The sequence below is a fragment of the Scyliorhinus torazame genome, chromosome 17 (genome assembly GCF_047496885.1).
Source record: "Scyliorhinus torazame isolate Kashiwa2021f chromosome 17, sScyTor2.1, whole genome shotgun sequence".
Taxonomy (NCBI): domain Eukaryota; kingdom Metazoa; phylum Chordata; class Chondrichthyes; order Carcharhiniformes; family Scyliorhinidae; genus Scyliorhinus; species Scyliorhinus torazame.
Window position 1 is genome coordinate 14,226,623 of NC_092723.1, and position 25,844 is coordinate 14,252,466.

The 25,844-nt window shown below is 47.7% G+C and overlaps 1 protein-coding gene and 1 long non-coding RNA gene across 3 annotated transcripts in view; one reads left to right on the plus strand and one right to left on the minus strand.

Moving 5' to 3' along the window:
• The window catches only part of LOC140393737 (uncharacterized), a 67,874-nt gene extending 44,014 nt beyond the window's left edge, over nt 1–23,860 (plus strand). The window contains exons 2-3 of the long non-coding RNA XR_011935719.1: nt 16,748–16,950; nt 23,327–23,860. This is a non-coding gene — a long non-coding RNA (uncharacterized lncRNA). The remainder of the gene's footprint in view (nt 1–16,747; nt 16,951–23,326) is intronic.
• The window catches only part of pik3c2b (phosphatidylinositol-4-phosphate 3-kinase, catalytic subunit type 2 beta), a 226,824-nt gene that overhangs the window by 66,480 nt on the left and 134,500 nt on the right, over nt 1–25,844 (minus strand). For both annotated transcript variants that reach the window (XM_072480072.1, XM_072480073.1), the window contains exons 15-16: nt 13,987–14,129; nt 3,435–3,623 (exon numbers count right to left, since the gene is read on the minus strand). In XM_072480072.1, the coding sequence (XP_072336173.1) occupies nt 3,435–3,623; nt 13,987–14,129 (332 nt within the window). The remainder of the gene's footprint in view (nt 1–3,434; nt 3,624–13,986; nt 14,130–25,844) is intronic.

Here is a 25,844-nt window from a genome sequence, read left to right on the forward strand (position 1 = left end):
ACAGGACGTTCAAGGAGTTTGATAGCAGGCTATATGAGTCGGCACCCCCAGCTGGGCCGGAAGGGATGAGGCAATTCTTAGGGGGGCTGAGGTTCCCGAAGTTGGATGAAGGGCTAGTAGAAAGGCTGGGGGCCCCGATCGGGTTGGAAGAAATAGCAGAAGGGCTGAAGGCCATGCAGTCGGGTAAAGCCCCAGGACCGGACGGGTACCCAGTGGAGTTTTAAAAAACGTTCTCTGGGATGCTGGGGTCGCTGCTGATGAGGACATTTAATGAGGCAAGGGAGAGAGGGGGGCTTTCCCCGACGATGTCACAGGCCGCTATCTCACTGATCTTGAAGTGGGAGAAGGACCCGGAGCTATGCGGGTCCTACAGACCGATCTCCCTACTAAATGTAGACGCTAAACTGTTGGCCAAAATCTTGTCCTCTAGGATCGAAGACTGCGTTCCGGGTGTGATTGGGGAGGACCAGACGGGATTTGTTAAGGGCAGGCAGTTGGCGGCCAACGTTGGAAGACTGTTGAATGCGATCATGATGCCCCCAGAGGGTAGGGACGTGGAGGTAGTGTTCTCAATGGACGCAGAGAAGGCATTTGATCGGGTGGAATGGACCCATCTGTGGGAGGTGCTGGGGCGGTTTGGGTTTGGACGGGGCTTCAACGACTGGGTTAGGCTGCTGTACCAGGTGCCTGTGGTGAGTGTACGGACAAACAGATTGACTTCGGGCTATTTTAGGCTGTACCGGGGGACGAGGCAGGGATGCCGCCTCTACAACTGCTGTTTGCGCTGGCCATAGAGCCGCTGGCAATTGCGCTGAGAGCCTCAAGGGGCTGGTTCGGGGGGGGGGGGGGGGGGGGGGGGGTGGTGGTGGAACACAGAGTCTCGCTATACGCAGATGACCTGCTCCTATATGTTTCTGACCCAATCGAGGGGATGGCAGAAATGATGAGGATATCTCGGCATTCAGGTGGCACGGGAATGGGAACGGCTACATAGGCTCGGTCGGTGTGGGAGTGAGTAGAGTCGACATCATGGAAGGGCACGAGTTTGGGGGCATGAGTAACATGCCTCTGCCATTCCCGCCGACACGGTACTCCACCAGCCCTGTGGTGGTGGCGGCCTGAGAGTCTGGGGGCAATGGAAGAAACATGTGGGAGCAGAGGGAGCATCGGTCTGGTCTCCAATCTGCAATTATCATCAGTTTGCCCCGGGGACGCTGGATGGAGGGTTTCGGAGATGGCAAAGAGCAGGGATCGAGAGAATGTTCAAAGAGGGGAGCTTTCCCAGCCTGAGGGAGTTGGAGGAGAAATTTTAATTGATGGGAGGGAATGAGTTTAGGTACCTGCAGACGCGGGATTTCCTACGCACACAGGTCTCAACCTTCCCGCACCTACCACCAAGGGGGATACAGGACAGGGTAGTTTCCAGAGTATGGGTGGGAGAGGGGAGGGTTTTGGACATCTATAAAGAAGTCATGGGGTCAGAGGAGACGCAGACCGAGGAGTTGAAACACAAATGGGAAGAGGAGTTAGGAGGAGAGTAGAGGATCGTCTCTGGGCGGATGCGTTGAGTAGAGTCAACGCGTCAACAACATGCGCCAGGCTCAGCCTGATACAATTTAAGGTCATTCACCGGGCTCACATGACAGTGGCCCGAATGAGCAGGTTCTTTGGGGTAGTAGACAGGTGTGCGGGAGGACCAGCAAACCATGTCCATATGTTCTGGGCATGCCCGGAGCTTAGGGGATTCTGGCAGGGGTTTGCGGATGTCATGTCCAAGGTGTTAAAAACAAGGGTGGCACCGAGTCCAGAGGTGGTGATTATCGGAGTGTCGGAAGATCTGGGAGTCCAGGAGGAGAAAGAGGCAGATGCTCTGGCCTTTGCCTCCCTGGTAGCCCGGAGACGGATACTATTAGCTTGGAGGGACTCAAAGCCCCCAAAGTCAGAGACCTGGCTAACTGTCATGGCTAGCTTTCTCTGTCTGGAGAAAATCAAGTTCGCCCTGAGAGGGCCAATGTCATGGTTCGTCCGGAGGTGGAAACCGTTCGTCGACTTCTTTAGAGAAAATTGAGTCCCAGGTTCGATTCCCACTTGGGTCATTGTGTGTGCGGAGTCTGCACGTTCTCCCAGTGTATGCGTGGGGTTTCCTCCAGGTGCTCCGGACTCCTCCCATAAGTCCCGAAAGATGTGCTTTTTAGGTGAATTGGACATGCTGAATTCTCCCTCAATGTACCTGAACAGGCGCCGGAATGTGGCGACGAGGGGATTTTCACAGTAACTTCATTGCAGTGTTAATGTAAGCCTACTTGTGACAATAATAAAGATTATTATAATTATCAAAATGATTTCAGATCCTGGGAAAGGTACATTTCAAAAAAGGATAAGGAGAATAGGAAAAGATTAAAGAGGGAGCTTTGTTGAGGTGTGGCCATGTAATACTTCCTGAAGTGAGTCTCTGTGCTTAGGCAGAACTGCGGGGAAGTAGTGGATGGCATTCAGTCACCCGTGAGAAATGTCTAGTTGTTCCAGAAAGCAGGGTTTTGGTTTAAAGTCTTGAATTTCGACAGCCAAGTGGGAGGAGTGATATCTTACCTAAAGCAGCAGTGGTTTGTGCATTGTGGTAATATTAATGGACTTTTATAGATTCTCGATTAAATATCTATAAAGACTGTTGCCTAAAGGGGTGTTTGTGAGTCTAACCAAGTAAGAATCTTTTGGGGATATGCTGTGAACTATGTAAATGTAATCCTGTGTGTTTAAATTTTCTTTTATTTTGTTAATAAATGTTTTAATTTTAATATTTAAAATCTTCAAAAATGTGACTGAAATTTATGGCTCCTGACTTTAATACATGTATTTTCTTGTAGCAATATACAAATAGAAAACGGATGTGATCACTTGTCACATTTTCCTTTTCAGAATTTGCTCACAGGGCATTTACCACCTGCTGCATCATAACACCAATGCAGTACTGAGAGAGCGCTGCACTGCTGGAGGTGCTGCATTTTCGGTGAGACGTAAAACCAACTGAGGTTGATGTGCCAACATTTTGAAAATTAGCAAGAGAGTTATCCCAGGCATTGAGGCCAAAATTAATTCCTCAATCAACATTAAAATAAACAGATTACTGGACAGTGTCAAATTGCTATTTGTAGGAGCTTGCTGTGTGCAACCAGTTCCCATTTTCCAATATCACAACTGTAACTACACTTTAAAAATGCTTCATGGATTGTACTGGGCCTTAGGATGTTCTAGTAATTCTGCAAGATGCTACATATATGCCAGCTTTTTTGTTTTGTTTCGATAATGATAGTGGATAGATTACGTAACTTGGTCAAATGGCCATCGACAACTTACTTTTGAAAGCAATTGACCTACCATGGCGCTGTGGGAAAGGAGCCATTAGCTTAATATACTCATGCTGGTGCAGTACTTACGTAGCATGGAGCAGACCCAATGCATCCAGATGGCTGAGACATTTCCATTGTTTGAGGAGGGTGTAGATATCGGGCAAGCAGGCCCACTCCCAGCTGGGGGCACTGGCGAGCACCAGAGGCAGGCAGCTGCATTCTGCATGACAATAATATCGCTTCTCCCACAAGAGTTTCTTGTCAGCTTCTGTCAGCCTGCAGAGAATTGGTGGTGGTGGTAAAAGGTGGTGGTGGTTGGGGGGGGGGGGGGGGGGGGGGGGTTGGTCAAGAGAAACGGAGGGTGGTCATCAGTCAGCACCAGACACCTATGTCACAGTGACACCATTACTGCGCAAAACCATCTGGCTGTAGAGGACATCAAAGTAACCAGAGAAGGGGAGCAACTCCTGAGACGCTCTTGCTCCATTCTGTTAGCGAAGGTCAGGCTTGTTGCTGAACACTGTATAACATGGGTTACGCTAAAGGCACTAATTTGAATCTATGTCACACAAGGCTACACATAAGGGCATGCGGGCAGCAGTCAAAGGGCTTAAAGCTGCCCTGGGAAACAGTAACTTAATTATAGCAAACTTGTACTCTGGTGACAACACAAAGTACATTTGAATCGAACGAGTTCCAGCCTACACAAATAGAACTTAATTTGCTTTGCCCTCAGCCCTCATTGCAAGGTTTGACAAATTTACCTTTTCCAGCCCATCCCTCTGTCGACAATTCATCCTGAGGTACAATTCCATGCATACCGACAGCCCTCTGGTACCGCTCAGGAATAATCACCCATCCTGCCTGGAACCTGGGCAGTGGAGTGGCAGCAGACTCTCTGATCCAGCTGGTTTCAAAGGTAACAATCAGGTGCTCCTCACTCTGGCTGTTTTCATCAATACCTCCTTCTCTTCTCCCCTAATTCTTATTTTAAGGGGGCTGTGAGCACGATTCGCGTCCGTGTTGTCAGTCTGACTGAGGTCACCCAGTTGTGGGTTAAACCCCGGTTTTGTATCTGGGACTACATTCTTGCTGGCTCTGTGACATCAGCAGAGTGTTGGCGCAGGCTTTGAGCAGATCACCCATTTTGGTTGCAGTGAGAAACACCCTTAACCATAGAATCCCTATAGTGCAGAAGGAGGCCATTCAGCCCATCGAGTATGCACCAATACTCCGAAAGAGCACCCTACCTAGGCTCATGCCCCACCCGATGCCTGTAACCCCACAGCCCCCACCTAAATAAACCTCCCATCCAGTTTTCCAGGGTGTGAGGTCACCTCCACACCTTTTCTCTTTGTGGAAACAAATAAAGATAACAAAGCTGCCCACTGGATGTAATTCAGAATGAGCATTCTTAAACTGGATTCATAACTTTAAAACACTCTACGGCTATTGATTCAATCATAGCAACTTGTGTTTGTACAGTGCAAGGAGCAGCACACAAGGACATATTAGGGCAGGTGACCAAAAGATTGGTCAAAGAAGTGGACTTAAAGAGAGTCTTACAAGGAGGAGAGAGAGAGAGGTAGAGAGGTTTTAATGAGGAATTAATTCCAGTGCCTTGGCAGCTGAATTTCCAGCAGGAAACGTTGGAACAATTAAAGTCAGGGATATGCAAGAGGCCAGAATTGAGAGGAGCATGCTGAATGATTTGAGGGATAGGCTGGGCGGGGAGTGTGGTGCGCGCAGCCGAACCATCAGAGACACTGGTGGACAAAAGGAATCATTATGCCCGATGCCCACTCTCTCAACCAGACCACGATATCTGCGATGAGAGAGGGTTAAGGGCTATTGGTGGGGAGAAGCTACTGGTGAAATCTAAGAAGGGAATAAAAAAATATATATTTTGCAGAGGCAGTGTTTGTAGTGATCCGTACATCTGCACATACACCAGGGACTACAGCACAGATGTAACAGCCACAGCATCACTAGAGGGCAGCATCAGAGACGGCTATAAAGGGTCCAGGCCAAGGGAGGATCCGCCTCTTTCCGAAGCACAGGGCTAGTGAGCAGCAGCACACGGAGACAGCTCAGCATAGGCAGCTTACCTGAGCTTCACTGGTCATACCTCTTGACTGTATTACATCTAGTTAAGCTCTGGAACCAGAACAAACCCACTGAATAAAGTATTTGTGTTAACTGGAAGTCTACAATCTTTATTCAGACTTGGAGAATAACATAGTGTTGTGGTTAATGTAGTGGGCTAGCACCCAGAGATTGAGAGTTCAAATCTCACTATAGCAAGTTGTAAATTTGAATTAAACAACAAATCGGAGGTTCTAGTTCTTTAAAAAATCACCATGAAAAGCTGCCATATTGTCATTAAAAGCCATGCCCGGAGGGAAGAGAACTGGACACTGCAGCTCTCTGACCTCTGCATCACTCCAATTATGCAACTGGGTCTTAATGCCCTCGGATGTTGTCAGGGCAACGTGGAATGGTTAACAAATGCAGTTTTTGCATAATAGCTCAGGGCCCCAAGCACAAATTAAAATCAAAAAATATTTCTACTTCTAACAGCAAAGAGATAAACTAAACCCGAGTCAATCGCGCTACATTCGGGAGATTGAAGGGGCGTTTTGTCAGTCAGGATGAAAGGGAACAGAAATGCAGCCTGTGAGACAAACACGATCCACAAGCAGATGTCAATTAAGCTGCACCTCTCACAGTCCAGTTAAGTGGCTGTGTTTGTGCTGGCCAGGGGGTGGGGGGAGGTCCCAGCTGTCCGACTGACCAGGGAAGCGGCATGATCATGCACATGCACATTTAGCAGAACCCAAACATGCATAAACAAAATAAAATGTCACATTGAGCCGGTTATGACACCCCAGTCTCCTGATCTGATCATTACCTTCCCTGCTATGGATTCTCATCTCTCCCATAACTCAAAGCTCATGGGAGTAGTGGGGGTGGCCAGGAGGTGGGCTGTGGGGGGGGGGGGGGGGGGTCGGGGGTGGATGCGGTCCAGCACAATCGGCGCCATCGTTTCGGGCGCGATCGGTGTGTGCGTGGGCGGTGCAAGTGTACGCCCGGCTGCAGCTCGTCAGCCCTGCGCGTGTACATCACGGACCCGGTGACTCCTGGACTGTTTTTCGTGTGTTCCGTGGGTGCTTCAAGTGGCGCCGGTGCTAGCCCCTCGCTGGTCGCGGAATCGATGCGGGTGTGGCCGCCGATTCTGCTGACGTGGAATTCCACGGTTCCTCCGTTGACGTCAGCACTTAGCTTCAGGAACGGAGAATCCAGGTCCCAGGTTCGATCCCGGCTCTGGGTCACTGTCCGTGTGGAGTTTGCACATTCTCCCCGTGTTTGTGTGGGTTTCACCCCCACAACCCAAAGATGTGCAGGATGGGTGAATTGGCCACGCTAAAATTGTCCCTTAATTGGAAAAAATGAATTAGGTTCTCTAAATTTAAAAAAAAAGTAACGGAGAATCCTGCCCCATGTCCTTATTATTCAGCTCTATGTTGAATGGGAGTTTATTTCAGGTCCCTGTAGTTCAGCCAAAGTCGTCGACTACACTTGGTGGCAGTCTGTTCCACAAATAAGTCAACGATTCTTCAGCATGAAGAATATAATCCTACACTTCCCTTGTGGATATCAGCAAAACAATCTTCCGCATATTGACATTCTTGTGCAGGAATTCTAATTTGGTCAAGATTATTTCTCCGTTTCGAACAGTTCTTTGCTTTATTTGCCCACTCTCCAATCTTTGTCTTTCCGAGATTGTTTCGAAAGATCTCTGCAATATAATTTAAAAATTACTTGAAAAGTATTATTTCCAGCCGCTCTGCTTTTACTTTCCTCATGCCAAGCATGTGCACAGGCTGGAGTTGAGCTTCAATGAGTATTGCTGCCCTATACCAGCTCGGAAGGTGTGGACTACCAGTTTGGGGAACTATGGAAGATAGGACCAGCTGGTGACTCTATGAACACTTGATCCTACTCTACCTTTGCTGCCCCATGCCGCTTCCCATTATTCCTGCATTGCAACAGTGACTACACTTCAAAACTACCTTATTTGTTGTAAAGCCCTGTGGGGTCGTGTTGGCGGCATGGAAAGTGCTACAGAAATGAAAGTCTTGATACTATTCACCCAGTTTCTCTTTACAATTGGGTGTTTAATACATGAAAATAAACAGGTGGAGACCACGGCGAGGGACCCAGCTGCTGAGCGGTGAGCTGGACAGCTCGAAGGCTCACGTGTCTGCTCCTTCATTGTTGTCCCCGAGCTCGGTTTGTCGGCAGCTATTGGATTTCCCTGGCACATTGCAGCCTGATCCAGTTACAGCCCCCAGGGCGAGCGCAGACAGCTGGTACCATCCCCTGCTTCAGTGACTTCCCTTTGGTCTCTGGAAAATGATGAAGGACTTGGTGTAAAACTGTGGGGCAGCTGCCAACTAAGGTTTGTAGGTGGCAACCCGATGTTAATAATTACAGAAACCTACTCCAACCGTATCCAATTCACACAGATAGTTAGCCATTCTCTCCAGATTGCGTGATTCTTAGAAATACTGGGTGGCACTTAAACACAATCTGAAGACAACTTGTATCAGTAAGCCAGCGTACGCTGTGACCAGCCCCTGATTCGCACAGGATGTTAAATGTGTAGACCATAAGATATAGGAGCAGAATTAGGCCACTCGGCCCATCGAGTCTGCTCCGCTATTTAATCATGGTTGATATTTTTCTCATCCCCATTCTCCTGCATTCTCCACATAACCCCTGATCCCCTTATTAATCAAGAACCTATCTATCTCTGTCTTAAAGACACTCAGTGTAGGGCTGGAGACTCTCCCACCCCACCCACCACTCAATAACATAACCTAGCTGTAACACCGAGCTACATGACCTGGCAAACAGCATTAATAAACAGAAATACACAGAAGTTACAACCTGGAAACAGGCCACTTGGCCCAACTAATCTGTGCCAGCCCTTTATGCTCCACGCGAGAAATTCCGATTGCTGCTCGATGATAGACATGAACAGTGTTACTGAGCTTTACTGGCAAGTGCACAGGTGCTGGATAGTAACCATTAAGATGAGGAATCTCCCTAACCCTCGGTTGAGCATTTGGATAACTGCAGGATTTGGCTGATAAAAACTTGGTTGAGCCGAAAGAAGGAAGGAACATCTGATGAAGTGTCTCATCCGGAATTATGCCAATGTTAGATGTTGACTGACCCACTGTGCGCCTCCTGCATTTGCTGCTTCCATCCAAAGTTTGGATGACCCAGGTTGAGCACAGACAAACAAGGCCGATGCAGGAACAGTAAGCTTCTGTACTACACAAGGAACTGGACACAAACCTGGGGGTAGGGGAAATGGGGAAACAGAGGGGAAAGTCACTTTAAGGAAAGGAAATATTAAACCTTCACACGATGATTTCTCGGAACAATTGGGAAATGATACAAAGCACTTTTAAAAACAATTATTTGTATGATTCTTCAGACTGGATCATGCCATTCCTTCAAGAGGGAACTCAACCAGTTCTTGACCAGGCCAAAGATTATTTTTAAATATTTGTGCTTGGGATGAGAGTGTTGCAGGCAAGGCTACCATTTATTACCCATCCCAATTGCCCTTGATGAGGTGGTGGTGAGTCACTTTCTTAATTCACGGCATTCCATGTAGGTACGCCCATAGTGATTTCCATAGCGGTTTGAGCAACTGCGTGGCTTGCAAGGCCTTCCAGACGAGAGCAAAGAGTCAACACAGACGCCAAACCAGGCGTGATAAAGCCAGGGGAGTCCAACGAGCTTCTTAAAAGTCCTTTAGTTCAGCAACAGCATCATACATGCATAAGGCCCGGTTACCTTACACCAGGTCCTCATTCCTTTTTAGCTGGCTCTACAGCTGCCGGCCTTTTATGCTAGTGCTGGGTTAACTCAGTCGAATTGAACACAGGGAACAATCATTCTCCAGCTGGATGAGTCCTGTGCAGATTATTACACGAGGTAAGGATGGCAGATTCCCTGTCTTGAAAGGACATTTAAGAACCAGCTGGGGCTTTTTCAACAATCCATTAATTTCATGATCATAGACACTAGTATTTTATTCCAGATTTTTTACCTATTGAAGTTAAATTTCCTTATCTGCTGTGGTGGCACTTGAACGCATCACTCCAGGGCATTAGCCTCGACCGCTGGATTATTAGCCCAGTAATATGCTGCTGCCCTCATTGCATCACATATAAGGCAAATGTCTTTCGAGACAATACTTGGTCCATGTGATCTTGTGAGCTGATTTTGATCTTCTGAGGGAGAGGGGGCAGAGAATATTTCCCCCTTCCTCACCCAGGGTTTTTTCTCATATATCTTTCTTCTTCCAGGATATTACATGGCTGTGGGTGGGGAGTGTGACAGGGAGTGTTGAGTTATTAGCACGCCTGATGATCACATGCAGGTTAGCTTTATAGATGAACTAATCTCTCCCTGCTCATCAGTTCCACATGTTAACGGCCGTTTCAGCTCTCACTTTCCCCTCAGAGGTATCTTTAAACTAATGCAGGATATAGAATGATACAGCTCAGGAGATGGCTATTTGGCCCATTCCATCTGTACTAGCTCTTAGAGAACAACTCAGTTAGTCCTAATCCCCTTCATCTATTTCCAAACAGTTATTTTTTTCGTCTTTTCCAAGTTTATATCCAGTTCCCTTTTGAAAGTTATTATTGCAGCTGCTTTCAACAAACATTCTGATTCTTTCATCCATTACCTTAAACCTGTGCCCTCTGGTTACTAACCCCGCTGACATTGCAGGCAATTTCTCCTTATTTACCCGAGAAAATCCCTTCAAATTGTTTCCGCAATTATTGTTCCTGCCTCAATTTACACATAAACACAGCACACCGATTAACCACATCACACATGCTTTCCAATTAGAGCAACTAGCTCTTCGAAAAAGCAGTAAACCGTCGCAAAGTACTTTACAAGAGCATTAGCAAACATAAACTAACACCAAGCCACCCAAGGAGATATTAGGACAGGTGATCAAAAGCTTGGTCTAAAAGGTAGGTTTAACAAGCATCTTAAAGGATGCGCGAGGGGTGGAGGGGCTCAGAGGGGGTATTCACAGCTGAGGCACACCACAATCAGGGTTGGCACCAGAACAAGCTGCACTTAATAATAATAATAATAATAATAATTTATTGTCACAAGTAGGCTTCAATGAAGTTACTGTGAAAAGCCCCTAGTCGCCACATTCCGGCACCTGTTCGGGGAGGCTGGAACAGGAATTGAACCCGCGCTGCTGGTCTTGTTCTGCATTACAAGCCAGCTGTCTTAGCCCACTGTGCTAAACCAGCCCCTTCTGCACAACACCCATTACCTTCACCCCAACACATCACACTCAATACCTGCGCCACATCAGATTGCACAGCAGCACATCCCCTCTGTCAACAACAGACTGAGGACATCATGGAAGACCGAGAGAATGATTACGGTGTCCTCCATCATCAAACAAAGAAACCTGATGAAATATTTACATGATAAGCCTGGCCCATTTAGGATATTTATACTTAGCAACTTTTACAGCTTTGCGCAAACAGGAATTCCAATTGTTTAACTGCTGGTCAGATGAGAAAAACTACACTGTTTTGAATATAGTGGACAATATATCTATGGGTTGTGGGGCCTATAACTACGGTAACTATGATTAACGTAGCCCTGGATTATGGTGACTCTCATGTATAAAGTAGCTTGCAATTTGCACCAAGCTGGATGATGTAGGTTATGTATATTTAGATCATTAGAAATGACACCAAGATGTTGGGAACTGAAGGGAGGAATGTGTTGTAATAGAAACTAGTTTCGAATCATATTTCAGAAAGCTGCTTAATTGTGGCATTTTCCCCACTTGTCACGTTTAAGGATGGGGTAAATAGGGAGTCAATTTACATGGAATAGATACAGTGAGTTGATGGAGGGAAGGCAGTGGGAGAGGAAGGTGCGTGAAGGGGCAGCATGGTGGCGCAGTGGTTAGCAGCGCTGCCTCAGGTTCGATCCCGGCCCTGGGTCACTGTCCGTGTGGAGTTGCACATTCCCCCCATGTCTGCGTGGGTTTCGTCCCCACAACCTAAAGATGTGCAAAGTAGGTGGATTGGCAACGCTAAATTGCCTCTTAATTTTTAAAAAATGGAAGGTGGGTGAAGCTTGAAATTGGCTTGCTCACTATAGCACTTTAGTCAGCTTGAGATTCTGGTTATTAAACATGGTTTGAGGCTGTTTTCGTTAGTGAGAAGAAGGTTAAGAGGTGACTTAAGAGAGGCATACAAGATGATCAGAGGATTAGATAGGGTGGACAGTGAGAGCCTTTTTCCTCGAATGGTGATGGCTAGCACGAGGGGACATAGCTTTAAATTGAGGGGAGATAGATATAGGACAGATGTCAGAGGTAGGTTCTTTACTCAGAGAGTAGTAGGGGCGTGGAATGCCCTGCCTGCAACAATAGTGGACTCGCCAACACTAAGGGCATTCAAATGGTCATTGGATAGACATATGGACGATAAGGGAATAGTGTAGATGGGCTTTAGATTGGTTTCACAGGTCGGCGCAACATCGAGGGCCGAAGGGCCTGTACTGCGCTGTAATGTTCTATGTCTATGTAATCTCACCCATAAAAACGTGAGGGTAAATGCATCACTGACCCCTACAGACTATACTCTCAGAGTTAACTGATCTAATTCGGGGCCAGAATGATACTAGGGATAAAAGGGTTGTATGGGAAGAACAGGTTGCATAGATTACATTTGTTTCTCCCGGAATATCAAAGATTATTGCTGATCTAATTGAGATGTTTATGATGATTAGAAGGGTTGACATGCAAGAGAGAAAAAAGCTACTTCTTCTCCTGAGGGAATAAAGAATAAATGGACATTAACTTTAAAATTAGAGCTAGATTGTTCAAGGGTGATGCCAGGAAGCACTTTTTCCACACAACAGGGTACTGGAAATTTGGGACTCTCCCCCTAAAAGCTGTTGGGGCTAGGATTTATTTGATAAAGACCAAACTGGGAATGATAGATATTTGTTAGGAAAGGGTTTTGAGGGAAACATAGCCAAAGCCAGTATGGATGAAGTTGAGATACATATCAGCCATAATCTAACTGAAATAGCAGAACAGGCTCAAGGGGTTGAATGGCCGACTCTTCCAGTTTCGGCAGCAGAAGCCACGAAGATTAGAAGTCACAAAGGGAACAAAGCAAACCAGCCAGGATTTCGACTCCTGGTCAGTAGCCAGTGCTCTCTATTGTGTAGGAGTCACTCATTGAAATACAATGCACACTTGCCTGATAAGAGTGAAAGCAACTGATTCAAGGCAAGACACTGCACACACAAGACATTGTCAAAGAAGGGTTTTCCTGATGTCCATGACAAACACACAGACAATACAAGACCTGCTCAGCGCGTTTACAGGATGCCTTGCTGTTGCAAGGAAATGATGGAAACAACAAAATAAAATAGCCTGAGGAAGGAGGTAATTTTCCTGCCTTTTCCCTGCTTACTCACAGCTGTGACTGCTTGCTTTTTAAAAACCTTAGCGGGGGAATAGATGGAATGGTTGTCGTTGGCATGTCAGAGGTCTCGCAGGAAACACAAAATATCTCATGGGTCTATTTGAAGAAAAGCAAGAGTTCTTCCAGTGTCCTCGGCAATGCTGAACCCTGAAACATGACAACCAATACAGATTACTTGGTCATTTATCTCATTTGGTTACACTGTGCCGGCAAAACAGCAGTGACTTCACTGAAAAAAATATAATCATTTATTGATGGTGAAGCACTTTGGGATGTTCTGAAGACTTGAAAGGTATTATATAATTGCACGATGGCTTTCTTTACTTGTTACTTCCAAGATGTAATACTTCACCTGCCTCTAATTTGAACTACATTGATGGTTTTAATGGTCACATTCCTTTTCAATTATATCCCCCATTTTTTTGTTTCTTTACCTGCTCTTTTTGCCTTACACTAAAATCCTTTTTGCCGTTTCACCACTCTTGCCCTCCACTTTGCCACAGACCTTCCCCGTTAATCTTTCTTTCCCAGCCCTCCCCACCCCATCCCTGGCTCTGATTTAAAAACTCTTGTTAAATCTCTTGACATTTCCGGGTCTGGTGAAAGATAAATCAGCCACAAAATGTTGTTTCTCCTCTTCAGATGTTGCCTGACCTGCCGAGCGATCCCGACGGTTTAGGTGTTAATTTCTAGCGAGGGAGTCTGATTTTTTAAAAATGCGTTGGTGCATCTACCATGAGTCAGTTTCGGACAACCCCAAGAGAAAAATAGAAGCCGATTTGAGCCCGAATAAATCATTCTTAAAATAGACCGGACGTGAACAACAGCATGTCAATGATTGGAGCAGAGTGGATGTGTTACAGGAGCATTACTACTGTTAACTGGAAATGTTTGGAGACCAGGGGATGTATATCTCCGAACGTCCCATCATTTGAAGTGTGTTGGTTCGTATACTCCTAAGAGCTTCCAAGCAGGGCTTTGGAAATGCCAGCATCCAACAGCTGCTCTTCCATTTCCGCACGGAATATCAACAGTCATCAGCATTATCATAACAAAGCTCTTACCAGAAGAGGGACTTCTTCTGCATCACTTCCTTCAGACGCTTCCTTGATACATCATCTAGGTTACTGAAGTCATATTTGGGACTGAATTCTGCTGGGGGAGGAGTTATGAACTTGACTTCAAACGCAGAAGTAGGAAAGTCAATCTGGAGGTAAAAGGATGAAAAGTAGAGTCACACAATAACAAAATAGTACGGACGTTGGAAATCTGAACTTTAAAAAACAAAGTGCTGTAAAAACCCAGGCAGCGTCTGTGGGAAGAGATAATGTTTCGGTTCAATGATCTGTCATCAGAACGCAGGTGAACGGTCACTTCTGATTAAAGGTCACTTGAAAAGCAGTGTCCCATACTTTGCTGAGCAAATATACAAAACATGTTTTACCCCTATTAAAAACGTGGTGAAGATAGAGGGGAAGTCGGGGCCTCGGCGTGGACCCCATTACGGGGGAACCACCGGTTTGCCCCAGGAAGAACAGGTGGAGGGTTTTCGGGGTGGCACAGGGCAGGGATACGAAAGTTGGGGGACCTGTTTGTGGACGGGAAGTTCGCGAGCTTGGGTGAGCTGGAGGAGAAGTACGGGCTCCCCTCGGGGAACACCTTCAGGTACTTACAGGTAAGGGCATTTGCCAGACGGCAGGCGGTGGAATTCCCGCGGCTACTGCCACACACAGTACAGGACAGGGGGCTCTCGGGGGGGGGGGGGGCTGGGGAAAGAGTGGGGAAGATCTCAGAAACTTACCAGGTGATGCAGGAGGAGGAGGAGGCCTCGGTCGTGGAGTTGAAAGGCAAGTGGGAGGAGGAGTTGGGAGAGGAGATCGAAGAGGGGACGTGGGCAGATGCCCTAGGGAGGGTGAATTCTTCCTCTTCGTGCGCGAGGCTCAGCCTCATACAGTTTAAGGTGCTGCACAGGGCACACATGACCGGGACAAGGATGAGCTGGTTCTTTGGGGGGGGAGGACAGGTGTGTTAGGTGCTCAGGGAGCCCAGCAAATCACACCCATATGTTCTGGGCATGCCCAGCGCTGGAGGAATTTTGGAAGGGCATAGCGAGGACGGTCGAGGGTGGTAGGATCCAGGGTCAGACCGGGCTGGGGGCTCGCAATATTTGGGGTGGCAGAGGAGCCGGGAATGCAGGAGGCGAAAGAGGCCGGAATTCTGGCCTTTGCGTCCCTGGTAGCCCGGCGAAGGATTCTCCTTCAGTGGAAAGATGCGAGGCCCCCAAGCGTGGAATCCTGGATCAGCGATATGGCAGGGTTCATTAAATTGGAGAGGGTGAAATTCGCCTTGAGAGGGTACGGTACAAGGGTTCTTTAGGCGGTGGCAACCGTTCTTCGACTTTCTGGCAGAACGATAGACATTGGTCAATGGCAGCATCAGATCGGGGGAGGGGGGGGGGGAGGTTTACTTTATTTTTGTTTATGGTATTTACACTGGAGGGTTTGAGGTGATGTATACACCTGTTGTGTTAAGTCGGGGTGTTAATGTTAATTTATTATTTATGTGAAATGAAATGAAAATCGCTTATTGTCACAAGTAGGCTTCAAATGAAGTTACTGTGAAAAGCCCCTAGTCGCCACATTCCGGCGCCTGTTCGGGGAGGCTGGTACGGGAATTGAACCGTGCTGCTGGCCTGCCTTGGTCTGCTTTCAAAGCCAGCGATTTAGCCCTGTGCTTTTTTAGATTGTGTTTTGTACTTAACCCTGTTGGGTTCTTTTTTCTTTCTCATTTTGTTATTGATATTTTATGAGAACCTTTAATAAAAATTATTTTTTTTAAAACGTGGTGAAGCAGGGATATAATTTCATTGGCTTTGGATCAATTCAGAGTCAAATACCTGCCCCCATGCCAAAACAAAGTAAGCAGGTTTATGGTCTGGAAGCTGCTGTTCCCATCCAACATGCCTGATACTAATGGTGCCTTAATATAGACATCTGGTGGGCAGCACGGTGGCGCAGTGGGTTAGCCCTGCTGCCTCACGGCACCGAGGTCCCAGGTTCGATCCTGGCTCTGGGTCACTGTCCGTGTGGAGTTTGCATTCTCCCCGTGTTTGCGGGGGTACGTCCCCACAACCCAAAAGATGTGCAGGGTAGGTGAATTGGCCACGCTAAATTGCCCCTTAATTGGAAAAAATGAATTGGACACTCTAAATTTTTAAAAAGAAAAAAATATTTAAACATCTGCTCAGTATTCTCATGTGAAGTGGATACTGACCCCACATGACCTGACATACAGCTGGCAGCAAAGCAAAGCTTTATCCCTCTCATCACCAAACTGACTGTTGTGTTTGCCTACACAACAATAACGGCAGCACTCAAAGTCATTTATTAGCTGTGAAGTGTGCACCGAGGTGCCTTCAGGATGCGATACGGTGCTTTGTAAATGCAAGTTTATTTACTATTCCAAGGTTTCAACAGAAAATTCAATGAATCCTCTTTGCTTTGAGGCATCTTTTCAAATGCTTTCTAAATATTAACATGTTCAAGATTGTCAAAGATTGTGATCGGATTTCTCTATCTATTCTATTTACACTGCCAAGCGGGTTGGTAACTAGAGGGCACAGATTTAAGATAATGAGCTAACGAACCAGATGGGATTCGAGGGAACAATTCATTATGCAGCGAGTGGTTAAGATCTGAGAAGCGTAGTTTGAAAGAGTGATGAAGCAGATAGTAACTTTGTAAAGGGAATTGGATATGTACTTGAAAAGAGAAAATTGCAGGGAAAGTGTAGGGGAGTGGGACTAATTGTATATCTCTTCCACAGGTACAATCGCCCAAACGATCCAGCCAATTCGATTCACTCCACATGACATCAAGAAATGGCTGGCAGCACTGGATACTACAAAGGCGATAGGCCCTGACAATATCCCGGCAATAGTATTGAAGGCTCCAGATCTTGCCGTGCCCCTAGCCAAGCTGTACAGCTCCAACACTGGCATCTACCCAGCGATGTGGAAAATTGTCCAGGTAGGTCCTATACACAAGAAACAGGAGAAATCCAACCCGGCCAATTACCACCCCATCAGTGTACTCTCGATCATCAGTAAAGTAATGGAAGGGGTCATCAACAGTGGAATCAAGCGGCATTTGCTTAACAATGACACTTGGTTTGGGTTCCACCAGGGACACTCAGCTCCTGACCTCATTACAGCCTTGGTTCAAACATGGACAAAAGAGCTGAACTCCAGAGGTGAGGTGAGAGAGACTGCCCTTGACATCCTTAAGTGCGGCATTAAGGAGCCCTAACTAAACTGGGAACCAGCGAGTTGGAGTCATGCCTGGCACAAAGGAAGATGCTTATGGTTGTTGGAGGTCAATCGTCTGAGTTCCAGGACATCACTGCAGGAGTTCCTCAGGGGAGTGTCCAAGGGAGTGGGGATGTTTGCACAATGATCATCACCATTTTTGACTTTCCAGCTACTGAAAAAGTCTATGTCCAAATGCTGCAAGACTCTGACAATATCAAGGCTTGGGCTGACAAATGGCAAGTGACATTTGTGTCCACAAGCGCTGGGCAAGGACCATCTCCAACAAGAGAGAATCTAACCACTGCCTCTTGGAATGCAATGGAATTACCATCAATGAATCTCCCACTATCAAGATCCCAGTGGTTACCAATGAGCAGAAACTGAATTGGTGTAGCCATATAAATGTGGCTACAAGAGCAGATCAGAGGTTAGGAATCCTGTGGCGTGTAATTCACCTCCTAACTCCCCAAAGACTGCCCACCATCTGCAAGGCACAAGTCAGGAGTGTGATGGAATACTCTCCACTTGCCTGGATGAGTGCAGCTCCAACAACACTCAAGAAGCTCAACACCATCCAGGACAAAGCAGCTTGCTTGATTGGCACCCTACCGCAAACATTTACTCTCTCCACCATTGACGCACAGTGGCAGTGTGTACCAGCTACAAGGTGCAGTACGTCAACAAGCCTCCTTGGAAAGCAACTTACAAACCCAGGACCTCTACCATCTCAAATGACAAGTGCAGCAGACACATGGGAACACCACAAACTCAAAGTTGCTCTCCAAATCACTCACTATTCTGACTTGGAAACATATCGCTGTTCCTTCACTGTCACTGGATTAAACTCCAGGAATGTCTCCCTAACAGCACTGTGGGTGGACCTACACCACATGGACTGCAATAGTTCAAGAGGCTACCTTGCCACCACCTTAGCATGGGCAATCTAGGATAGGCAATAAATGCTGGTCTAGCCAGCAATGCCTACATCCCATGAATTAATTTTAAAAAGGCTTCTTTTTCTGCATGCAAGATCCTATACTTATATGAACGCTAATTATCTTAAACTGAGCCCAATACATTTCTGATGCGCATAGCATCATAAATACACAACAATTTGGAATCACTAATGTTTTCGCTCAAAAGTATTCTCAAGCTCTTTCTTTGTCTATCAATACCTGCGTTTTCCTCAGGCTAACAGGCCTGGTGATTTTCTGATAGTCCCTCATGCCTATTATTCATTTTTGACAAAATCCCTCTTCACTTATAAATTCCCATATTTCCTTTAGCAGCTTAAAAACTAGAACACTGACCTCCATTTTGTTAATTGAGCACAGTAAGAAGTCTTACAATACCAGGTTAAAGTCCAACAGGTTTGTTTCAAACACTAGCTTTCGGAGCACTGCTCCTTCCTCAGGTGAATGAAGAGGTATGTTCCAGAAACATATATATAGACAAATTCAAAGATGCCAGACAATGCTTAGAATGGGAACATTTGCAGGTAATTAAGTCTTTACAGATCCAGAGATGGGGTAACCCCAGGTTAAAGAGGTGTGAATTGTGTCAAGCCAGGACAGTTGGTAGGATTTCGCAGGCCAGATGGTGGGGGATGAATGTAATGCGACACGAATCCCAGGTCCCGCTTGAGGCCGCACTCGTGTGCGGAACTTGGGTATAAGTTTCTGCTCGGCGATTCTGCGTTGTCGCTCGCCCTGAAGGCCGCCTTGGAGAACGCTTACCCGGAGATCAGAGGCTGAATGCCCTTGAATGCTGAAGTGTTCCCCGACTGGAAGGGAACATTCCTGCCTGGTGACTGTCGTGGGGGCCTCCACGATGGCCAGGCCCGTGATCGGGGGCCACCGATCGGCAGGCGCATGCGATTTGGGGGGTGGGTGGCTTACTTCTTCGGCGCCGGCCCGCTGTGTGGGTCCGCCATGTCGCGCGGGGCCGGCGCCGCGTGCGTGCGCGGATCAGCGGCTGGACGTGCAGGGCCCCGTATCGGCAGCAGGAGCTGCACGGAGCGCTCTGGGCACCTGCTAGCCCCCTTAAAAACAAGAACCACCCCGGACTTTCCAGAAAAAAATCCGGAGTGATTCGCGCCCGTTTTCTCATGGGGATATAGCCCCATTATTGGAGAATGTCACCCAGAGATTCCAAAGCCAAGGGCCCAGGGCACCTGAAGGCACAGCCACCAATGGTGGTGCAATTAAAATTAGGAACATTAAAGAGATGCTGGAAGGACGTTTCCCCTCGTGGGAGAGATTGGCCGCGATTCTCCAATATTGAGGTCAAATGTTCACGCCGTCGTGAACGCTGTCGCGAACAGGGCCCGGGCACGACCTATTCTGGCCCCCATAGGGTTCACGCCGCTCCAGCCTCCTTGCGCGGTGCCAAATGGGTGCTGCGCCAACCTGCGCATGCGCGGGGAACTTCTTACGTGGGCCAGACCCCATCGGAGGCCCCCCCCACCCCCCACAGGCCGCCCCCCGAGTTCTCGCCGGCAGCAACCAGGGGTGAACGCCGCCGGCGGGACTCTGTCGTGTCGGAGCGGCCGCTCGGCCCATCCGGGCCGGAGAATCGGCGGGGCCCGCGCCGGCACAAATGGCGCCGATTCACCACACCTCGGAGAATCGCGCACCGGCGTCAGGGCGCGGTTGCGGCGATTCTCTGGCCTGGCGCGGGGCTCGGAGAATCGCTCCCAGTACTTCTGGGGGACACAGTTTAAAAATAAGGGGTCTCCCACTTCGGACAGACATTAGGAGATTTTCTTCTCTCTCAGAGGTTTGAGAGTCTGTGGACCTCTCTTCCCCAGAGAGTAGTGGCCGCAGGGTCTGTCATGTTCTGTAGACTGGCCGAAGCGAATGAACTGCAGAACATCTAGTTTAAATAATTTATTGTGAAACAACTGCATGATAAAGATAACCAGGATAAATAAAATAATAAACTACTAACATTAATTAACTATTGTAGAGCTACTGCAAAATAAGTCTGTCCTCCAACGCGACCTACTCCCAACTCCTCACCCACAGGGTCACGTGGAGGGTTTAGACTGCTACCTAGTGGTCGAAGGTCGTGCATAACATTATGTACAGAATTTCTTTATGCATATCACAGGGTCATTGAATATTCTTAAGGCAAGGGAGTCAAAGGTTATAGTGTGCTAGGCAGGAATGTGGAATTGAGGCCACAATCAGATCGGCCATCATCAGAGTGAATGGCAGAACAGACCCTAGGGGCTAAATGGCCTCCTCCTGCTCCTGATGTGTCTGCTTGTATGTTCTTCTCGGTGTTCAGTTAGCAAGAACAACACACAACAGGTGGAGGTCTCTGTACTTGGCCAGGATCATGGATCCCGATTCTCAGCTTACGGCTGCTGAAATATGCACGCCTATCAATGGAGGGTGAAAGATCAGCTGGGTTATCCGCCAAATGTCAAGCAGCCGGCCCACGCTCACTGCCCATGCACATGTCTGCAGAACAGTTTTCTGAGTAGGTTACACGGTCTGTGGAACTCTGCACAATCTGGCTGACCAACCTGAGAGAGTCAAAGATGAACACACTGGGCTCTGTACCCGAACAACAACAATGAATAAATAAAATCACAGCACACGGAATGAATTATTTTGGATGAAGTTTCTGCGATTTTGATGGCTGAGGCATGTTCGAGCACAATAGTATTTTTCTTTATTTCCCCAATGTGCACGCATATCCAAACAGCAATATTTGGAAGACGAGATTGACCTTGTGTGGAGCAGCGTATCACAATCTAAAACATCTGCAGGAAAATGCACTGCACACACTGGGCAAAGCCACATCAAAACTGCTACTTTTCACTCTCCCCTGCAGGAACTCCTGGTTTTCCGTGCACCTCTAAAGCAGGGGTTAGATGTTGCAGGGTGGACCGGAATCCGGGTTTTGACAATGTGACAACAGTGAGAATATCGCCGATTCAGGTCACTGCACTACAATGGTTGAGTGGGCAACAAGATTCTTCTGGTCCAATCCTCGATTCGATCAGCATCTGATCTGTGCTGGCTATTCAGAAACCTGGTCTACTTGTGAGAATGATATTAAACTATACGGGGTGGGGGGCAGGGCTGCTTGACCAACGATGAAAATTCATCAATTGTTTTTTAAAATTCAGATCGTTTAATCAGCCATTTACATCCCGCGGCTCACTCTGATAGATTGGAGAATTAAAGCAATGGCATGGCGGCACAATTGTTAGCACTGCTGCTTCACAGATTCCGCCCTCGGGTGACTATCTGTGCGGAGTCTGCACTTTCTCCCAGCGTCTACGTGGGTTTGATCCGGGAGCTCTGGTTTCCTCCCACAGTCCAAAGATGTGGTTAGTTGAGATTGGCCACGCTAAATTGCCTCTTAGCATACAAACATTGGGTGGGGTTACGGGGATAGGGCGGCAGAGTGGAGTGCTCTTTCTGAGGGTGGGTGCAGACTTGATGGGCTTCCTTCTGCACTGTAGGTATTCTATGATTCCAAGCGAAGGGAGCTCAATGCAGCTCCAGTGTGATCAGAATCATTGGGCGGTATAATCACGGGAACTGACCAGACATCATCCAAAAAATAGAGAGCTTCCTTCAATAAAATAAATAAATCTACCACCGTTTTATTTGATCTCTCTTGCGCTAGCTGTGTGCCATCCCTCAACACTGTTGCCAGCCTGGATTAAGGTTTGCATGTGCATTGTGTGTTGCCGTGCAGTGGGATGTAAACTAACAACCTTCGGGCTCTGAGGCAGGAGTGCGCTAGTTGAGCACTACTACAGCACTCGTGTAAAAGCATACCCATACTTCGGTTAGCAAAGTCCAATCACAAGCTTGACTGGAGTCCATTGGCACTGCAATTAATCAGGGTGTCTCGTGGCTGGAAAGGTGGAAAATGTTAATTAGAAAAGATAAAATGGCACGTCAGCTAATTTGAGGTTGCATGAAATGCCCAGGCCGAAAGGTATAAAATGTTTCAGAATTAAAAAGCAAGCAAAGAGTTAAAAAGAAATTAGTCTCCTGTAGAAAGGAATTTTAGCTGATCCTCCTCACTGACTGCCACATCAGCACACAAGGCAGAGGAAGCCAGTAGAAGCAACACAGAATGCTCGTTGTAAGCAGTCCATTTTATCAGACCCATATGGGAACCTTCTACTTTCAGATCTCAAATGTTTTCTTAACAAATCCAACCAAAGCTTTTGTTATTCTTTGAAGCTTAACTTGGTTTGCGCTCCAATAATGGAGAGCTCGAAGGGATTTAGCTACCACCACCCCTGCCTCCCTCATGCTTTCTACTCTTTGTCCTCTTCACAGGTTGGGGTACACCATATACCCTGGAGTAAAGATCAAGTGTGAGGCCTGGCCAGGACCCAGTTAAACGTTGCTTTGAAACCGACAGATAAAAGCTCAGCACACTTAAACTCCATCATATTCAAGCCCTTAAATTCAGTTTAAATAACGACAGGAAAGGACTTGCATTTATATATCAGTCATGGCCTGAAGACATCCGAAAGCAGTCTTACAACCAATGAAATACTTTTGAAGTTTGTAGTGGTGCGGGGAAGTTTGTAGTGGTGCGGGGAAGTTTGTAGTGGTGCGGGGAAGTTTGTAGTGGTGCGGGGAAGTTTGTAGTGGTGCGGGGAAATACGACAGCCAATTTGTGCACAGCAAAATTCCCCCAACCAGCAACTTGACACTGACCTGATAATCTGACAATCATTATAGAAACCCGACAGTGCAGAAGGAGGCCATGTGGTTCATCAAGTCTGCACCGACCCTCTGGAAGAGCTCTCTACCTAGGTCCACTACCCTGCCCACCCCACCCTATCCACGTAACCTAGCCTTCCTGTCCCTGGACACTAAGGGGCAATTTAGCATGGCCAATCCACCTACCCTGCACATCTTTGGACTGTGGGAGGAAACCGGAGCACCCGGAGGAAACCCACGTACACACGGGGAGGACGTGCAAACTCCACACAGACAGGGCCAGAATGGAACTGGGGTCCCTGGGACTGTGAGGCAGCAGTGCTAACCACTGTGCCACCCTGTTAAACTGATGCGAATTGTAACATTGCCATTTCATTTCCCAAACAGATAACCTGCTGCGATCTACTTTTTAGCTTTGAACATTTACAATGGCTGAGAGTTCAAATCTCACTGCAGACTTGAGCAAAGACATCAAAAGCGGACGTTCCAGTGCAGTGATGAGGAGGTGCCACATTGTCCAAGCGGCCTTCTTTCAGATGAGTTGTTAACCCGTGAACTATTCTTCCCGCTCAGACGAGCATAGAAGATCACATTGCACTTCTCCAAAGGAGAGCAGGGATTTGTCCCCCGGTATCCTGGCCTTTATTTCTCTCTCAATCAACATCAGTTAAAAATAGATCAGTTAACTATTTTGAAGTTATAGTACAACAATGACTACATTTCCAAAGTACTCCACTGTCTGTAAACTCTTTGGGATATACTGTTGACCTGAGAGGCACGGGGCGGGATTCTCCGAACCTCCACGCCGAAATCGCGATCAGCGCGGGGGCGGAGAATGGGTGTCAAACCCGAGATCGGGTCCGATGCTGCTCCCGCAATTCTCCGGCCCCCGGAGAATCGACGGCAATTGCGCGCGCGCGGACGGCGCGGCGCCGGTCGGGGGCCATCGAAAGTGGCCCCCGCAGCGATTCACCGAGTGCAGCTGGCCGAGTTTCCCACGCCGTGGTTCTCTCACGGTTCCACCCGTCGGAAACTCAGCGTGGCGGCTGCGGGGGAATCAGGGGGTGGGGGGGCCTCCAGGACGGCCAGGCTACTGATCGGGGCCACCGATCCGCGCATGTGCACGGTCTGGGGGAGGGGGGGGGGGGGGTGCTGTGTTTTCGGTGCCGGTCCGCGGTCTGGTTCGGCCATGTCGCGCAGGGCGGCAGACGCAGACCGCCGTGCACATGCACGGGCCCCCGACCGGAAGTGCAGGGTCCCGTATCGGAAGCCAGAGCTGCGAGGAGCACTCCAGGGCCCTGCCAGCCCCCTGCAGGTAAGAGAATCACCCTGGACTTACTCCAGGTAAGTCCAGAGTGATTCACACGCGTTCTTTCGCGGGGATGGGGACATAGCCCCATTATTGGAGAATCCACTATCTCTGTGTTTGATAACAGTGGGAGAATAAACAGCAAGTGTAGATGGAAATCTGCATAAACCAGTTCACAGCTACATTAAAACAGCACGGAAAGGAGGTTATTCTGATTGTTTCCGCTGATAAAAATTATGCATTTTTAAAACATTCTTTCAATGGATTTGGGCTTTGCTGGCAAGGTCGAAAATAGATCATTTTGTTGCTCATTTCCAGTTGTCCTTGAGCTGAGAGGCCATTTCACAGGCTCAGTTAAGAGTCAACCACATTGCTGTGGGTCTGGAATCACACATTGTGCAGACCGAGTAAGTGTAATATCACAAATAAAGAATCTTTGTTTTCGACCTGCCTGGTCAACGTGTGCTACTTTAGCAGATTCTACAACACCCCATTTTGGGGGTTTGATACAAACGTGGGAGGGGGGGGGGGGGGGGGGGGAGGTTCTGGACAGAGTAGGTAGGGAGAAATTACTCCCATTCTTGGAAGGATCGAGAACCAGAGGACGCAGGTTTAAGGTAATTGGCCAAAGATGAAATGGCGACCCGAGGAACATATTTTTCACGCAGCGAGTGGTTAGGTCTGGAATGCACTGCTTGAGACTCTGCTGGAGTCAGGTTCAATCATGCCATTCAAAGGGACATTGGATCATTACCTGAAAAGGAAAAATATGCAGGGCTACAGGGAAAAGGCAGTGGCGTGGTGCTAGGTGAACTGCACATGCAGAGGGCCAGCATAGACATAACGGGCCAAATGGCCTTCTTCTGTGCTGTAAACATTCTATGAAATTTCCAGAACGGAAAGCTACTCGGCAACAGTTCTATCGCAACTGCAATTAATTTAATGGTGTAAAAAATGACCTGCTGTGAAACAGCTTCAATCTGCAATTGTTTTCTGACACAAAGAGAAGTTATTTAGTTCATGCCTGCAACTAAAATATTATGGTCCTCATTTGAGCCCAGGAGACAGAGTGAAGCAGCGAACAAAAAATGTTCCTGTGGAGAAGAAAACATTCCCTCAGATTTGCAGTCAGTTCGAAAACATTTCCAGGAAAGACGGGAGGTCAGTTACCTATTTTCATGGTCCAGCAATAGAGCACAGGATGGGGGAGATCCTGTGGCCAAGTCGGCAGCCCTCCTGCCTGAGTCAGAAGGTCCGAGTCCATAGGATCATTAAGACATCGGAGCAGACGAAGGGCATTCGAACCATCAAATCTGGTCCATCATTCAGTGGGATCATGGCTGATCTGATTTGATCATTCTCAACTCCACTTTCCAGCCTCATCCCTATAACCTTCGATTCCCTTACCGGTTAGAAATCTGTCTATCTCAGCCTTGAGCATACTTAATGACCCAGCCTCTGCAGCTCTCTGTGGTAAAGAGTTCCACAGATTCAGTAGCACCTGAGAGAAGAAATGCCTCCTCACCTCTGTCTTGAATGGGTGATCCCTTACTCTGAGATTGTGCCCTCTGCTCCTAGACTCTCCTGCACAGGTAG